The sequence below is a fragment of the Gobio gobio genome, assembly GCF_949357685.1.
Source record: "Gobio gobio genome assembly, chromosome: 8".
In the NCBI taxonomy this organism is placed as follows: Eukaryota; Metazoa; Chordata; class Actinopteri; order Cypriniformes; family Gobionidae; genus Gobio; species Gobio gobio.
This window is the reverse complement of record NC_137114.1, coordinates 40,925,724-40,943,721: the sequence shown is the minus strand read 5'-3', so window position 1 is coordinate 40,943,721 and position 17,998 is coordinate 40,925,724. Positions and strand designations below refer to the sequence as shown.

Here is a 17,998-nt window from a genome sequence, read left to right as displayed (position 1 = left end):
AAACGACATGAGGGTGAGTAATTCATGACAGAATTTTCATTTTTAGGTGAACTAAACATTTAATTTGTGTAAAAAAAAATTTTTTTCCATACTATAGAGATTTACTATATTGAATTTGAAAATTGAACAGAAAATGAAAGACATAAGTAATAATTGAATTTCTTGGCTGTAGCGAATTATATAAGAAAGGTCTTTAAAAAAAATATAGAAATGGAAAAATATAGGTTATTTTGATCATAATCTAAAGGGATAATGGTACCTTGTCTTCTTGACTGCCTGTCCAGGTTGGAGATGAGGTTCTGCCTCATCTGCACATCTCCAGCAAGAGTGAATGTGTAGGATAGCAAGGCGCTGACGTAAGTGTTGGTATTGTTACGCGATGCCTCCCTTAGACACGCAAGGCTTTTCACCACCATGGGATCCTTACACAGCACACAAAAGACGCAATGAGTATCTGCTTCCTCCATTAGGCACATTATCTGTATTGAGTTAAATTGATCTGTGACTACTAGAATCCATCCCTCAGGACCCATAAAGAGGGGTTTACTCACAGAGTTCTGTACCCCTAATTCCAGCAGCGCTGCAGTGATGTATGCAGAGAGAGTGACTTCATCGCTGACGCCACCCTGTGAGAGCAAAAGCATCATCAAAGATCCTTCCCATCTTCAGAACTTCAGTCTCCTCCGTTTATTGCCAATCTAACTGACATTTCCAGAGTGTGAAATCCAGGACCACCAGACTAAAGAGCCATTTTCCTCCCCATAAATCCATTACCTCTCTCTGAATCATATTTTCTGAAACTGTATTTGATATTTATTTCTCTATTTTATATGTAGAAGATCAGAAGATCGAATCCTTACTCTATGCAGATGACATTAGAACGTCAAAAAACGATTTGAAGAATGTGATCTGAGAATGAAAACATTTTCTATAATTGTTTTCAGTTTTCAAATATAGCTTATACGGTGAATTTTAAACATGAACCTCACTATATCCTGATAGATTTATGTTTAAAGCTTAAACTCATTTTGCTACTGAGGTAAGGTAAATATTTTTTTAAATATGTTCTCTGAAAACATGTCACATTATCCTAAAGAACCTTGCGTAATCTTGTTTTAAACATTTTAACTAGAAAATAAGCCAAAATATCAATTAAATTCCCATGTTCTGTAGTGAAAGCACACAGGAGCATGAGCTCAATATAGCCTTCAAAAATTAAGAAGTAGTTGAATTTGAAACAGTGAAATCTATGGACATACTTCAACTGCCTCCCAGGCACACACACACACACACTTGTATAAAACATGATTATCCAATAAGCCTCTACTGCGCACCGCAAAAGAAAAGCCCTGCAGATACCAATGTTCAGTTTATGTGTGCTGTCAACACCTATCAAATGAAACCTTGATGGAGGGTGTTTTATTGGCTTGATAGAATATCCCTGCCAAAAAGATAACATCTTGACTGAAACTCTCTGGTCAAGCTGTTCTTCCAGGCCAAAACTCTTATAAAATCAGAAAAACAAAAAGTCCAGCTTAGGAGACCAACTAGAGCTGATAAAACCAGCTGGGACCTTAGGCCGGTTTAAGAATTTTTTTTTTCAGCAGCAGATAAAGGACCTCAGCACGACTCTTCTGTTCTCACCATCATATCAAGGTGGTAAAGCGTCCCAACAGAGGAGAAGCAGCCGTTGTCCTTCTGCTGTTGACCCAGCCAATCCTTTGCCTGGTTGATGTTGTTCTGATCTATAAATACATACTGCTTTGCCCCACCGAAAGCCTTCATCACAAATGCAGTTAACCTGAGGAAACAATAGAAACTACTGTCAAATTCCCACAATTCAGTAAATCTGCCTTGATAGTTTTCAGGAAGTTTCCTTGTGTATAAAGTCTATGTGGACTAAAACACCTTCTGAACAGAAGGGCATTAAATCCAAATACGGGAAGCCAGAATCCACACAGTAAGGCCTAAGTTAAGCAACTGAATGCTTTCATTGTCTCAGTTTCAGACTCACCAGGTATTACCAGAAGGATCACTCATCCCAAAAGCGCTGTAAGATCCGTCATAATGCTTGTACGTCAGCTCTCTTTGATAGCCTGCAACACAAGAAGGATTTGTTTATTTTAAATATTCTAGTGGAGTTCAATATTTCTCTCATTAAGTTATGATCAGTGTTTGGGAGTAACAAGTTAAATGTCATGTAATGGAATTTTTTCAAATTATATTACAGTTAACGATTGGGGGAATTTCTGTAAAAATCTAGGATATTGAATAATATTAATTTGTTGCTTTGCCTGTTTTTGATGTGCCTCCTGCTATTTAAAGGCAGTTTAGTAAAACAATGCTATTCTGATGCTTTTGATTGGTTCTCTTGTTTGAATTTGAAGCGTCTGCCAAATACATCAATCCACATTGCCGCCAAAAGCTTTAGGCTACAACCGGTCTGAGTTTCCACCATGCCGAGTGACAAAAATGCGTTCCAGTGCTGGAAATGTAAAAATAATTTCATCCAAAAATGAGAAAAGGGTGCCAATATAGCAGTTCAGTGCAAAATATGTTTGCCAACTATTAAAATGCTATCGACATCGAAGGTTTCAGTGTCGAACCTGAGGAAGCATCTCCTATGATGAACGTTAACCTGAAGCGCCACCTAGTGGAAAAATCCCTCTATTAGTTTGTCCTGTTTTGACTTGCAAAATAAAGCTATTTAACTACACAACGATTGGTCATTAAGTCTAAACAATATTTTAGGTTGAATATAGCTTAATTTTTATCAGAGGTTAACCCTGCCTGGTTTAAATGTTTGAAAATGATTAACAGTTAAAAACATATGTTAGAAATTTAGAAAAGTAATCAAATGTAATCAGTTACATTACTTAAAAAAGTAACTGAAATAGGTTACAGATTACAAGGAACCCAATTTAAAACGTTACTATTGTAACTATTACATTTTCAAAGTAACCTTCCGAACACTGGTTATGATTCACCGCTGAGTTTATTAATCAAATCCAGCTGATGAATTATCAATGAGAGCTTTGGTGAGCTAGCTTGAAAAACGCTAAACTAACTATTGTTAAAATATCAACGTATTACTTTTTGTTTTTAAATGCAAGAAATAGACTGCAAACAATAATTTCCTAAAAGTTTTTATCTCTTCCCCATTAAAACTATTGAAATGTATATGTATTTACAGTATAAATAGTATTTCCTGTTCTGTAAGATGCATTAATACACAATAATCATTTATTTCAAAACAGATTTCCTCACCGCTCTCCAGGAAGGTTCTGGCTCGGGCTTTAATCTCAGGAGTGAGTTGCCCGCTGCTCTCCAGGTACTGAAGGATGTAAATATTAGGGGCAAAAAGCAGCATGTTCTGCTCGCCACAGCCGTACGGCATAGCCAACAGATTACCAATGTTCTTTAAAGCACGACCCATCAGATCACCTACAGTCCGAAGAAACAGGAGAATACAACCGTGATTAAAAATCAGAAAACCTTCTAACGAGAGGAATTGTATTAATAACATATTATTTCATATGTATATGCTAATATAACGCAGGAATGAATGTACATCATGTACATTTCCCAGCATATCTTTAGGCTCACCCAGAACAGTGACGAAGCTTTTGGCAGAATCCTTGACAAAAACTTCAGGTAGAGTGAGAGAGACGGATGTCTCCTGAGTATTGTCTAATGGAATAGAGAAAAAATGTCAAAACACATGTTCCTTCTGTATTTTACCACAGAAAATCATTTTCTCTCATTTCTTATAAAATAAAAAAAAACATGCAGGAAGGGTTAAAAGGTAAAACTGGAAGCCTTTTTTAAACTTTTTCATTTGAACTTTTATCCATTGCAATACCTTGCCTCATAGGTATGGAAGCTTATGGGTAGCGGTATTCAATTTAAAATGTAATATGCAACATGGCAATGCAATATGTAAAATGGTAACGTATTTCTGTATTTAAATGTACATTTTCCATACCAAATTTGGAGCAAAATGCTAATTCAAATTCAATAATATAATTAACATACACATTAATCCTACACTAGTTTAAACATATAATTTAAATATATTTTAACATTTAAGAAGTTACAAAGTAAAAATGTATTACAGAAATTATTAGATATGTTCAAGCAAAAATTGTAGCAAAATAAATGGTATTTTTCGTAATTGCATTTTCACTCACCGTTAAAGGTGCTGTATGTATGTTTTTCACTTTACTAAAGCATAAAAATACCATAATATGCAGATATTGCAGATATTTAGGACACATGCTAAATTCATCTACTTGTTTCTCAGAAAAACAATGCTACAGCCAGTTATTCTACCGCACGCCGCCGGTTGGCGGAAAACAGCGTATTGCAGCAGCCATGGAAGCCAGTAAAAACAAACTGGGTCAATGATCGCAGATTCTACCTGACCTAAAGCCTCGGCATCCATCAAAAAAATCTCTATGAACGAGAGCATATTAAAACGCGCATAAATCAACTCATCAACTTACAGTGTGGCTTTCACTGTTAATTGCGGCCGCTCCTGTTGCATGTTCTCAAGCTGGCAAAACGCGTGAGCGTCGAATCTGAGGAGGAAACAACGATCTCCACTATTTTGAATTTGGACTGCAGTACCTATTTCGAGCTGTCAGTCCGACATACCGCACCTTTAAGACACTTGCAATTGCATTTTTAATGTTGCAAAATTCGATTGTGGAATTGAAAATGCAATCCGAACTGATCACAAGTGGACAATGCTAAATACAGGTGTAAACAGAGTCTAAAACGTTTTGAGCTTGTCCTTCTTCGACCACTTCCAGAGGTAGTCGTAAAATCATTTGAATGGATTGCTCATGTGGTCGAATGCATTCGAACAGCCACAGAAGACCACCTGCTCTCTGCCTACTGACCCAACGCGTAAACATTATGGGAAGCGCACTAGCCAGAGGGGACTTAAACATTCATCCTTTAGACTGAAAGATCTGGAAAAAGCCCAAACATTTAGCCACCCATAGAATAGGGGAGGACCTCTCCCCTCAAAAGAAATCAGGACAAGATGTGGTCGAAAGTGGACAAAAGAGACCAGGTGTAAACGGCAATGTGTCTCCCTCATCTACTTGTGATCCATATCAGGTCCATAGACTTGCACTGTAAGAACATTACTGTAAAAAGGATGTTTGCATATTTTTACAAAAGTGAAGGTCAAAATTATTATCTTTGATAATTGGCAGCATGTTACAGACCTTAACTTCTATTAAAGCGGGAGTAATTCAAATTCTTTATTGATTAAATTAGACAACACAACACACTGTTATGATACTAACCTGTTAAGCAGATGAGTTCATTCTGAGTGACTGACTGTTTAGTTCCCTCCGCCTGAGATAGACAGATAGATTTATTTACAACTTATATGCTTAATGTTATGTGCATTCTGTTAACTATTTTACAAAGACCCAAAACAATATCCAAATAGCTATTATCAAAAATACTGTTTCCCTTATGTACATTGTTCAAACACAGTATGATAGAGGATTGTGTGTTAGGAAAGTGATTATGTAACATTTTCATTCCATGTTGACTTTTTAGCTTGGTGTTGGAAATTGAATCACATGATTTCAGTAAGCCTATTAAGAGCGCTCACATACAGTAAAAGGCACGAACCTCCACCAGAACGCTCTGCATCACAGTATCAATTCTGCCTTTGTCCGGAAAAGTCACCACTTCATTGCCACACAGTTCCCGGGTCTTCACCGCCTCAGCGCGGACGGTAATGTTCACCTTTCCTGTAAAACACACACCACTACACAATGATCCTCTGTGTGGATTTAAGTTTCAGAAATACCAAAGTGCACTGGGGCCTGCAATAATAAACTCTGTGACAGTCTAGGCAGGATGTGTTAAAGGGATAGTCCACCCAAAAATGATCATTATTCACTCATGTCCTTCCAAACCTGTACGATTTTCTTTGTTCTGTGGGACATAAAAGAAGATATTTTGAAGAATGTTGGTAACCAAACAGTTTTGGTTCCCATTGACTTCCATTATACGAACAAAAAATACAATGGAAGTCAATGGGAACCAAAACTGTTTGGTTACCAACATTCTTCAAAATATCTTCTTTTGTATCAGCAGATGAAAGACATAAAAAACAGGTTTGGAACGACATAAGGGTGAGTAAATGATGAACTAAGGTGAACTATACCCCTTTAAGACATTCCTTTTTTAAGCGTGATACAAAGCCCTGGCGCTAACATGTTTGTGCAACCAAATTGAAATTAAAATGAAATTGCTGTTTGTTTTTGCTCATATACATAAAAGTCAAAAGTATCTGGCTTACCCAGGGCAGAAGGTGTAACAATCCACTGGAAGATTTTGCTCTCTTCAGAACAAATACACTGAGTGTATGTGCAGCCTTTACACGGCTGAGCTGTGAACTGCTTTGAGTCTGCCAGCGTGACCTTCACCTTTATTAAAAGACACAGAGATTTGTATAGCCAGCCTACAGGAAATGGTTTTACTACAAACGCTTGCAAAACCACTCCAGGACATGCAAGTAAAAATATTACGGGGGCTTACCATGATACATTTGGGGAGGTAGTTGAATACAGAGGCTTTGAGAGTGAACGTCTCCTCACGGATAACAGAGTAAGGGAGGGTGAGGCTCACAAAGAAGGGCTTGAAAGCAGTCAAATCGATGTTGGGGGCCAGTCCAAACCCGACAGGGGATGTGCAGAAAGCCCCAGCTGCCCATTTAGTGATGGTGTCCGGGACAGTCTTTGCAACAGCCACAGATCCTGATTTCCTGGTGAATTCAAAAATATATAGTGCTTCTGTATAATTAAAAAAGACGGTGCTGTATATACTGTATACAGTAATTAAAATATTTGCAAGGTAGCGGTACAAGATACACACCCCACAGGAATAAGATCCCATATCCAGGTTTCCGGAAAAAATTTGCGGATCTTCTCGGCAGGAGAAGTTTTCGCATTTTCCTTAAAACCCATTCCCGATGGGGCAGCATCAAAGACTAAATCCCCACCACCAGCAAATGCAACACCTGTATGAATTGATAGTTTGTAAATCCAATCAGATAAAAAAGGGCATTTCCAAATCCTACACAGAATCAAGTTACTTACTTTCTCCAGGCATCATGTCATTCCTCATCTCATTACAAACAACAGGTGCTTTCACATCAGAGTTGGTAGCGATTCTGACTCCAATATCCTAGAAAAAAAAAGCAAGTGTTATGTGACTGTGTATGATAGATAGTGTACAGTAAGGCTCACATGACCTCTGAAATAAGAAGTGTTGTGTATCTTACTCTAAATATGTTGTAGACATCATTTTTGAGGCTGTAGTTAGGGTAATAGATCATGCCCCTGCTCCTGCGCCTGCGCTTGCGCCTGCTCATCTCAGCACCATCGAAAGGTCCGATATACCGGCAGGGGATAGGTTCCATTTCCTCAATGTTGTATGGGTACCCTGACAAACTCTGGACTGGTAACATTCCAAAGACCTGTTGAATAATGATAAGATATTAATCCGTAGGATTAACAATACAATCTCCTAATAATCACTAAAAAAATTATTAGATTGCCATAAGAGTGTCCATGATACTAAAAAAAATAAAAGTCATACAAATCTAGTTTAAGGTTCTTAGAGATGTACTCGTTGTATTAATATATGTTTCATGCGGTTTTGTGACATTTAAAAAAAAAAAATTTAATAACATATTTCATTACATCTCATGAATTTTGCTTAAATTGTTTTTAAAATATTAATAAACTGTGAAGCAATTGTCAAAATATTTTTTACACTTTCAAGAAATCATATTTGTAATGTTGTATTACCAATTAAGTAAAAAAATAATACAATTTTCTTTACCATGAAATATTAATAAACTGTGAAGCAGTTTTGTTAAAATATTTTTCAATACTAAAATGTTGTTACATTTTTAAGAAATCATATTTTGTAATGTCATGTTGCACAACCAACCAAGAAAAAACATATTTTTTTTACATTACATGGATTTTGTTTTTAAAATGTTTTTTATTTATATTTTATTTATATTTTAATACTAAAAAAATATTTTAACAAAAATGCTTCACTACTTATTTATTACTGCTAATATTATTTCTAATGCCATGTGTAACCACCAAGTAAAAAGTAATAACATATTTCCCCCACATCATGAATTAATTTTTTAGATATTAAGCAGTTTTGATGAAATATTTGTTTTTAAATATTGTTCAAATATTTTAAGAAATAATAATTGATTATCCCAAACTACTAAGTTTATTTTCAAGAATTGTATTCTTTTAATGAGGCTAATATTTCATTATAATATCTGGACAGCTGTATCATTTTTTACTTTATGCACCCAACAAATCTAAATTAATTTTAACTGAGAAATGAAAGACATGCTCATTCAACTCATAAACTCATCTATTAGTTATAGTTGTGATGTAAGTTATGATGTAACATACAAACTCTGTATTGAGCTCGGCCTCAGGCCTCAACAGCAGCACACTCTGATCAATGGCCCGAACGGAGCACAAGGAGCCAGGACTGGCTTTCAGGTTAAGAGATGTCTTCTCTCCAGGTAGTGCGGTGAGAGACGAGAATTTTAAAGACACCTGTAAAAGCACAAGCACAGTCTCATCACACATTCATGATAAAAAATAAAATAAAAAAAAATACATAAAAGCTTGAAGGGCACATTGAATTCTGAAATGGGATTTCATGTGGGATTTTTTGACCTTGTTTGGCAAACATTCTTCAATGGGGAAGTTCATACTGTCTGCTACTGCTTCTCCGCTGGGAAGAACTGTGTAAACCACCACCTGAGCGAATGGAGTCAGAGCTGCTGTCTTCTTCAGTGAGAATGTCAGCTCTCCTTTGTTTTCTAATATGAGAGAGAGACCATTAGTGAAAACAAAACAGGCACATGCTGAGTACATAGACCATAAAAATACACTATACAGAACAATGTAAATGCCCAATTAAATGAGCTGTGTACCTTTTGCAGTCTTCACACTCACAGACAGACGGCCATTTTGAGCCATGCTGCCTTTGGAAAGGACCTGGAAAGCACAAGGTAGATAAATAATGTCTGACAATTTATGTAATGCTACACAGCTCTACAACTTGACTAACATTGCGATTTTTTTCATCATTATTTCTCCTAGTGTAATACAGAGTCACTCTGCAAAATGTAGGAAACCTACAAACCAAAAAAGGGGCAGAAACACTGATATTAAAATTATGGCCAATTATTTTCCTATTATATTATGGCAGCAAAAAATGGCTGATATTAAAAACTATTTTGTCTTAATAAATTGAAAATAGGCATCACAACATTACACTGTTCAGCATGAAAAAATGGTTATTCATTTTTGAGATATGCTAAAGATTACATTTAACTGTGTTATACATTTGTTGGTGTAAAATTAAATGTAAGCATTGATCGAAATGTAACAATAAGCTTGAACAATTAAATGATCACTTAAATGATAACTCACCTAAAGGATTATTAGGAACACCATACTAATACTGTGTTTGACCCACTTTCGCCTTTAGAACAGCCTTAATTCTACGTGGCATTGATTCAACAAAGTGCTGAAAGCATTCTTTAGAAATGTTGGCCCATATTGATAGGATAGCATCTTGCAGTTGATGGAGATTTGTGGGATGCACATCCAGGGCACGAAGCTCCCGTTTCACCACATCCCAAAGATGCTCTATTGGGTTGAGATCTGGTGACTGTGGGGGCCATTTTAGTCCAGTGAACCGATTGTCATGTTCAAGAAACCAATTTGAAATGATTCAAGCTTTGTGACATGGTGCATTATCCTGCTGGAAGTAGCCATCAGAGGATGGGGACATGGTGGTCATAAAGGGATGGACATGGTCAGAAACAATTCTCAGGCATTAAAACGATGCCCAATTGGCACTAAGGGGCATAAAGTGTGCCAAGAAAACATCCCCCACACCATTACACCACCACCACCACCAGCCTGCACAGTGGTAACAAGGCATGATGGATCCATGTTCTCATTCTGTTTACGCCAAATTCTGACTCTACCATCTGAAAGTCTCAACAGAAATCGAGACTCATCAGACCAGGCAACATTTTTCCAGTTTTCAACTGTCCAATTTTGGTGAGATTGTGCAAATTGTAGCCTCTTTTTCCTATTTGTAGTGGAGATCAGTGGTACCCGGTGGGGTCTTCTGCTGTTGTAGCCCATCCGCCTCAAGGTTGTGCGTGTTGTGGCTTCACAAATGCTTTGCTGCATACCTCGGTTGTAACGAGTGGTTATTTCAGTCAAAGTTGCTCTTCTATCAGCTTGAATCAGTCGGCCCATTCTCCTCTGACCTCTAGCATCAACAAGGCATTTTCGCCCACAGGACTGCCGCATACTTGAGGTTTTTCCCTTTTCACACCATTCATTGTAAACCCTAGAAATGGTTGTGCGTGAAAATCCCTGCAGATTGTGAAATACTCAGACCGGCCCGTCTGGCACCAACAACCATGCCACGCTCAAAATTGCTTAAATCACCTTTCTTTCCCATTCTGACATTCAGTTTGGAGTTCAGGAGATTGTCTTGACCAGGACCACACCCCTAAATGCATTGAAGCACCTGCCATGTGATTGGTTGATTAGATAATTGCATTAATGAGAAATTGAACAGGTGTTCCTAATAATCCTTTAGGTGAGTGTATATATAAGGTTCCAATATAAACCTATACAGAGAAACAAATAAATCTCTAATAATGGCAAATAACCAATATAGAACTGATATATCGTGCTTCCATAAAAAGGTCAAAGAGCTTATTGAGCAATAAAACAAATGACCAAGCAATTGATGGGCAAATATGAAAGAGTGTCAATATTAAACATACAATGTAGAAGAAATCCAAGGTTTTCTGGCCTGGTCTCAGTGCATTGCCCTGAATGATGTAATTGGCCACCACAGTTGCAGCACTGTTACAGCTGAGCTTCTCTGGACCGTTCTTCAACATCAGGAAACTTTTGCTTTTGGAGTGAAAGGGTCTTACGTAGAGATAGTCTGATGGATAATATCTATAACCATAATAATCATTCCGCACTTCACCTCCGTTATATTGGGCCTAATAAAAAAGAAGTTTGCAAATCATTCTACCGCACATGTGAAATGTTACTGAATTATATTATACATACTGTAAACATCAAGTTTTAAAACAAAAACACTACTAACCTGTAAAGACACAGGGTTTTCTGACCACACTGAAGCGTTGAAAGAGAAGCTGGCAGTACCAGTGCTGTCTGTCGTCAGAGTCACAGTAAATGATGAATAACCATAATTTGCAGAGACAATCACAGTCTCATTTTTCATCAGACTGGACCGTTGATTAGTGACCGTAACCTGTTAAAAAACATGTAGAGAAAGATAAAATGATTAGCTCACAAACAAGTTAACACTTCCTGTAGCCTACACAATATGACTATGCTAACTGCTAAACAGGTTGTTTATTAATGCTAACAACAGTTACGGCACCACAGTTAACTCTATAAAGATAGTTGTTATAAACACATCTGGACTGAAGAGTTGCTTTTGAAGCAGCTGTTACCTTTCCCTTAAAGACCATGCCAGGCCTGTATGAATTTGGTGTGTCCACAAAGTTAACATTGACATAATCATAGGAAAACGTAGCTGCGGCAGTACCCGACAAAGTTATCCCTGGAGGAACAAAAGACCATGTTTCATTACTCTACTTAGGATAATTCAAATGGACAGCAGCAGTTGTTGTACACTCTCACCTGTTCCAGACTCGTCCACTTTACTATTCACTTGTAAATTTCCTCTGAATTGTGGGCCAAAATCTGTCATATTGATCACCCAAGACGCACAGCCAGTCTTGTCAGTCTAAATAAACAAGAATGAAATTAAAACAGTAATTAAGACTTTTAAAATAATTACTTTCTCATGGTTTTTGCTTTCTTTTTAAATATTAACAAACAGTGAAGCAGATTTGTTAAAATATATATCATATGAAGAAATCATATTTGTAATGCAATGTTGTATAACCAATTAAGTAAAAAATAATAACATATTTTAATTACACCACATGATTTATTTTTACTTTTAAAATATGAATTAACTGTGAAGCCAAATTCTGTCACATTGATCACCCAAGACCCAAAGCCAGTCTTGTCAGTCTAACTAAACAGGAATGAAATGAAAACAGTAATTTTGACTTTTAAAATACAGACACTTGTGGAAAAGAAGTACACTTCAGCATATTTCTAAAAAGGGTACTTATTACAGAAATAATATATTTGTATAATATACTGTAATGTTTTCAGACGTTTTGTATGATAAATGCAATTAAATGAAAAATATTACAGTTTTAATTTATATTAAATGCAATTAGCTGAACTTAGCTGTAATTTCATAATTACTTATTATTTCATAAAAAATACTATTGTCTTTGAAATATGGTTAATGTGTACTGACAAATATTATGCAAGTTGAAATTCAGCACATTTAAAATGTATTAACTTTAAATGTAAAATTGAATAGCATACTACAGTAAAAAATATAATCAAGGACTTTACATGTGCTTTAGTATGTTAGCCAACAAATAAGTGCACTACTTTAAATTTTAAATACTTTTTTTTTTAAATATGTACTTTAAAGTAAAACTTTTATTTTTAAATTATTACAAAATTGAAGGTGCACTGTGTGATATTTTAGAAAATGCAATACAATATACATAGCTATGTTTTCAGTGTTAAAGACCTTACATAATGAACCGTTATTATAGTCTAAGTCATTTCTATCTACATACACCGTGGGTCCCCTTACAGTGAAGTCGCCATTTTGTGCCGCCATGTTTCTACAGTAGCCCTAAACGGACAAACTGCTCTACAGAGCACTAGCTTCTCTCTGCTGTCTCAGATGACGACATCTTTGTCCTGTGTTGGCCACCGTAGCTTCTCTATGTGCTTCGAAAGGCAGGGGTGAGCGGTTGCAATTCGCAACCTCAGCACTAGATGCCGCTAAAAGTTACACACTGAACCTTTAAGCGCGTTTAAGAAACCTTCTTGAAAGTGTATTCTCTTGTCGAGACTGTTTTCCAAGATGGCTCCTGTCTGTATACGCGTAATGTACTGTCTTTATAAAGTATCTTCTTATTAAACTGTTTGTACACTTACAAAGTTCTCAATGCTTCGATTTGCATGTAGGGACCCTCATTATGCTACCGTGTTAGTGTGAGGCTATTTTGAGCCTTGTTAGTGGCTCGTTAGTGGTTAGTTAATTTTACTTATTCTATGCCCCATATACTAGCGTTATAAACTAAGCTGTTTTTAGAGATAAAACTCTTTACATTCGATTTTCATGAAAACGCATCCCAGAGAACGATCTACTTGGTAACCATGTGTTAATTACCCCTAGGTTCATTTTTCACCGGAGTTGTCCTTTAAAGAGTTCACCCAAAAATGAAAATCATCACATAATTTACTACAAATGTACATTCAATACAATTAAGAGCACTGCTTTTTCACAAAAGGATAGTCTATGGTGTAACAGTAAATTTTATATAGCACATGCTGTTTATAAAACAAGTTGTGTCAGGAATACTGTTCACTAAGAAATTACACAGACAATTATTATTACAGACAGCTATTAGAGCATTACTCTCAGCTCATTGTTATTTTTTGGACTTGGGACCTTATATATAGATGCTTAATAGGATAAATGCTAATTATTACAGTGTTTTTAGGATTACAACCCAAAAGGTAGCAGAAGTTAACTTACCATCATTGAATATGTCTTGCATATGCCAACATTTTCCTCAAGAGATCTATAATAATAGTAATTCCAGTCTTGCGCACACACTTGAGCACTCACAGACCCCAGCACAGGCTTCCCATAAGTGTATCTACAGAAAAAAGTTGTTTTTTATCAGACTGTCAGAACGTATCACTGAAACACAGGTATATGCCTATTTTTTTCTGTAAAGAACTGAACATTATTTGATTGAACAAATTCTTACTTTGCACAAACTTTCAGAGGGACCTGTTTGTCCAGGGCGGTTATAATAGTTGGAAAATCGACTTTCACTTCATATTTTGGCAGAACTAAAAGAGACATGTGGGAAAAAACTACTATATATATTGCTGATCAATATTGGATTAACATATAATAGCTGATCTCTAGTTCTGACCATATTCTTTAATTTCAAAGCTGTGTGATGTTTGTTGGTTCTTCTCGTCCCAAGCAGTGATCGTGTAGAAACCTTGAGTGGCTTCTGGAGATATGGAGTGGAACAGGTCCAAAATGCCACTCCTTGTTGACTGATTCAACCACTGACCAATGCGATTCGAGTTAGGGTCCTAAACAACAGTGGCACATAATGAAAAAAAGCCTGCATTGCTTTTGCAACTGTTTTCATTCAATGTTGAAAGATTTTATACCTGGAGTTCTACGGTTTGAAACTGCAAGAGAAAGACAGAAGAAAACAATTGCAGTTAGATCAAAAGAACAATAATATATTTTGCCAGTATAAATAAAATAAAATAATTAAAAAAAGATATATTTTTCACGTAAACTGAATTAAATTTACCACTTGATTGTGAGGCAAGAAATTGGAATCCAGAGACACAATGCGAAATTTAGCTAGAGAAGAGAAAATGTGAGAGAATATTAACACATGCATTACAGAAAGATTCACAGGTTCCGATTAGTACATTTGAATGAGTAATGACAACTGACGCTATAGTGGAATCATTTAGAAAGAGAAATATTACTTGTTTGTCCAGGCTTGTAGATGGGCCTGTCTGATTGGATGAAAAGAAGATTTTGGGAGGATTTTATGAGAATCTGAGTGGTTTTGTCCAGGGATGTGTTGTGTCCTCGGATTACAACATTGATGGATGCCACAGACTCCACAGTGACTAGAGGGACCTGGAAGATACAAAATAAAATAAGTCCAACTACATGATTTAACTCCACTTGGTGAATGAAAACATCAAGACTGCAGGGACCACTGAACAATTCCATAGTGAAAAGAATGTGTAAAATGAATAATAAATGCAAATTTTAGGGTTTTATTTGCACAATATATCTCATCATGGATATGCTCTTTAACATTGCTGTTATTTTAGAAGTGTTGTTCAGACAATGTACACGAAAGGCCATGATCTATATTACCAGATACACAACAGTACACTCTGTTCTGCTGTATTGAGTATACCAACCTTAAACGAGACACATTTGTAGAAATCCTTCGTAATGGAGCCCTGTTGTAGAATGGACACGTTCGCATTGTCAGACCTCAAAGATACCGCTAAAGAAAGTGGTTCTTTGGGCTCATGGATCTGTGCACACAGAGTCTCCGTGCTGCCACTCACCGCCTGGGAAGTGACAGCCACCAGGTATATGCTGAAAAAAGACAAAACACAAAGAAATATAGACTTACGAGTACATTGCATAAACCATACAAATCACACAAAAAATGGTTTTATAGCATAACGTTAGTGTTGCATGAGCAACCTAGGGTGGTTCTGGGTTGAGGTTGAGGAAGTGAGGAGTTGAGGAAGTGAATCATAATTTCTTTAATTGTGCCTGGACTGTCGGGTGCTTTAGAGATGACTGCACTTGCAGTCAAAAAAAATTAAATAATAAAAAAAGTTGTGTAAGTGGTTGATCTGAAGTGAAGTGGTAAATCTGCACTATGAATGACCTTAGCCGGTCCCACTTTATATTAGGTGGCCTTAACTACTATGCAGTAGTAGCCTTAGCCTACTAAAGACACGCAGTGGAAAAATAACCTTTTCCTTTCATACGCAAAATGTATGGGAGGAGATTGTTTGGAGGCAATAACGGTAGTGGTTTTTTGATATTTTAATCCATACAACTTACATATTGTACCTTTAAATTAATCACGCAAGGTTTGCGCTAGTCAACTTAGGCCTACTGGTAATTTCACCATTATTTAACGCTCTCAAAAAGCATGTCTTAACCCATTTTATGCCTGTGTTCATCCGCAGTGCTTGTGACCCTACGCTAATTTGCCCTGTTTAGTAAATCTGGCCCATATTTAGCATAAACCGTTCTGAATAATTAAGATTTATCTGAAAATAGCATTATAAATGTATTTGTTGTCACATTTGAGAAATTGAATGTGTCCTGGCCAAATAACAATTATCAAAATATTAAGCAGCATAACTGTTTTCAACATTGATGATGGTAAGAAATGTTTCTTACGGATTAATGAATTCTAAAGGATATTTCAAACATGAAAAAGGGTAATTTTTCCAAACTTTTGTCCCATAGTGTAGTTTGTTATATATTTAAGTAAAAATATATATTTTTTTAAGTAAAAGGTAAAGCTTTATAATTTATGAGGAAAGGGGCATTCCCTGAATTCCCTGCACAAATATTCACATTTGATTATATTTAGTTTCTTCTCAATTTTATTTAGCATTTTCAGTTAATGTTTAGCATTATTTAGTAAGATGTGTGAGACTGGTGGTGTTTTGTGTTTGTAAGGGTAACACTAGGCTCTGTCTTTAGGTTGTTACGGAGTTGCAAGAGAAGGCCAATATGGATTTTAACTCGCAGATTTAATAGCTAAAACAAGCTGGCATTTTGTTATATATTATTTATGAAAAATACGGTGAGCAAAATGCTCCTTATAATGCTTGCAACCTCGTCGATGTATCTCTTTTTACCGTAAATATAAAATGTTTACAGAGTGAGAACACAAAAGTGCAGTTGTCCTAAACTTTTCATCAGTGTTCACTGTAGTTGTGAAAGACGCTCGTCTAGTCTTCGACCTGCAGTTTTCCTCACTGCTCTACCTTCTGTTATCTGGTATTTGTGAAGATAATAATCATAAAGGTTCTTACGGATCGGTGGCTCCACTCGTTAACGACGATTGCAGCAGCAGCAGCGGCAATAGCGACAGCAGCATCATCATCATCCTGAGCAGTTATTCCGGCACATGCGCAGAGAACTCCCCCACTGATCTCAACAGTCAAGTGCGCACTTTTATACACTTCTGCCTCCTCCCTGTCGACCCCACCAGGGCAAAGAAAGTTGTGAAACTGGTATGAGAAGTTGTATAAACTGGTTGAAATTCCCCCTGTGTTGTGTAACAATAAATTGGAATGATTCATTGAAGTCGGTAAATTTGGAAAGAGGCTGAAAGAGTTACACTTTTTTGTTGTTTGCAAAGATTACTTTGACAAACAATCTACATTGATCATTTAGTTATTTGACACTTGGAAATGTTATGCATTGCAAACAATAAAATAAAATAAAAGGTAAAATAAAATAGACAAAGGACACATTAAAACTCAAACTTTTTTATCAGACAGGCACCATGTAGCCTATGCCTTAAAAGTTTCACAACCTTAAACTATTAAAATACATTATAAACTACTGTTACTGAGGGTGTGAAAGTAAGGCAAGGCAAGGCAAGGCAAGTTTATTTGTATAGCACATTTCATACACAGTGGCAATTCAAAGTGCTTTACACAGAAATGAAGTTAAAATAGTTATAAGTGAATAAAATAAAAATATATATAGTATAATAGTTATAATAGGAATTAAAAGGAAATAAAAATAAAGAAATAATAAAAAATAAAAGTATAATTAAAAACTAAAAATAAAACAGGGTTAAAATGAAACATAATTAAAGTGCAAGCAGTTCGGACAAAGCACAGAGCTCATTGAGTAAATGCATAAGAAAGTACATTCTCTTCACCCACATGTTCACTATGTATTCTATAAAATAACATTCAAAATATTATACAAAAGTTGCATCCTACACAGAAATAATCAAACGTTTAGTACACAGTAAAAATGATATGACCAATAAGTTATAGCAACTTATGGTTACATTAACTCATCAAAACAAATTAAGCAATTTTCTACTTTTTGTTTTGTAAGTTATACAAGATCCAGCTAATTTTTAAATCAGTTTCAAGTGGAATTTACTTAAATCGCCAAG

General features: G+C 36.0%; 1 protein-coding gene across 1 annotated transcript in view; it reads right to left on the bottom strand.

Annotated features, from left to right (window-relative positions):
* Positions 1–17,055, bottom strand: part of LOC307130900 (alpha-2-macroglobulin-like protein 1) — a 28,853-nt gene extending 11,798 nt beyond the window's left edge. Inside the window, exons 1-28 of the mRNA XM_079824189.1 lie at positions 16,893–17,055; positions 15,240–15,423; positions 14,790–14,946; positions 14,606–14,658; positions 14,457–14,477; positions 14,207–14,375; positions 14,036–14,120; positions 13,798–13,921; positions 11,796–11,901; positions 11,606–11,715; positions 11,233–11,400; positions 10,898–11,125; positions 9,014–9,077; positions 8,754–8,899; positions 8,481–8,630; positions 7,316–7,510; positions 7,131–7,218; positions 6,907–7,051; positions 6,571–6,796; positions 6,332–6,458; positions 5,656–5,777; positions 5,319–5,370; positions 3,607–3,690; positions 3,268–3,444; positions 2,015–2,096; positions 1,645–1,801; positions 552–626; positions 260–422 (exon numbers count right to left, since the gene is read on the bottom strand). Of these exons, the coding sequence (XP_079680315.1) occupies positions 260–422; positions 552–626; positions 1,645–1,801; positions 2,015–2,096; positions 3,268–3,444; positions 3,607–3,690; positions 5,319–5,370; positions 5,656–5,777; positions 6,332–6,458; positions 6,571–6,796; positions 6,907–7,051; positions 7,131–7,218; positions 7,316–7,510; positions 8,481–8,630; positions 8,754–8,899; positions 9,014–9,077; positions 10,898–11,125; positions 11,233–11,400; positions 11,606–11,715; positions 11,796–11,901; positions 13,798–13,921; positions 14,036–14,120; positions 14,207–14,375; positions 14,457–14,477; positions 14,606–14,658; positions 14,790–14,946; positions 15,240–15,423; positions 16,893–16,966 (3,532 nt within the window). The 5' untranslated portion in view covers positions 16,967–17,055. The remainder of the gene's footprint in view (positions 1–259; positions 423–551; positions 627–1,644; positions 1,802–2,014; positions 2,097–3,267; positions 3,445–3,606; positions 3,691–5,318; positions 5,371–5,655; positions 5,778–6,331; positions 6,459–6,570; positions 6,797–6,906; positions 7,052–7,130; positions 7,219–7,315; positions 7,511–8,480; positions 8,631–8,753; positions 8,900–9,013; positions 9,078–10,897; positions 11,126–11,232; positions 11,401–11,605; positions 11,716–11,795; positions 11,902–13,797; positions 13,922–14,035; positions 14,121–14,206; positions 14,376–14,456; positions 14,478–14,605; positions 14,659–14,789; positions 14,947–15,239; positions 15,424–16,892) is intronic.
* Between the last annotated feature and the right edge of the window lie 943 nt (positions 17,056–17,998).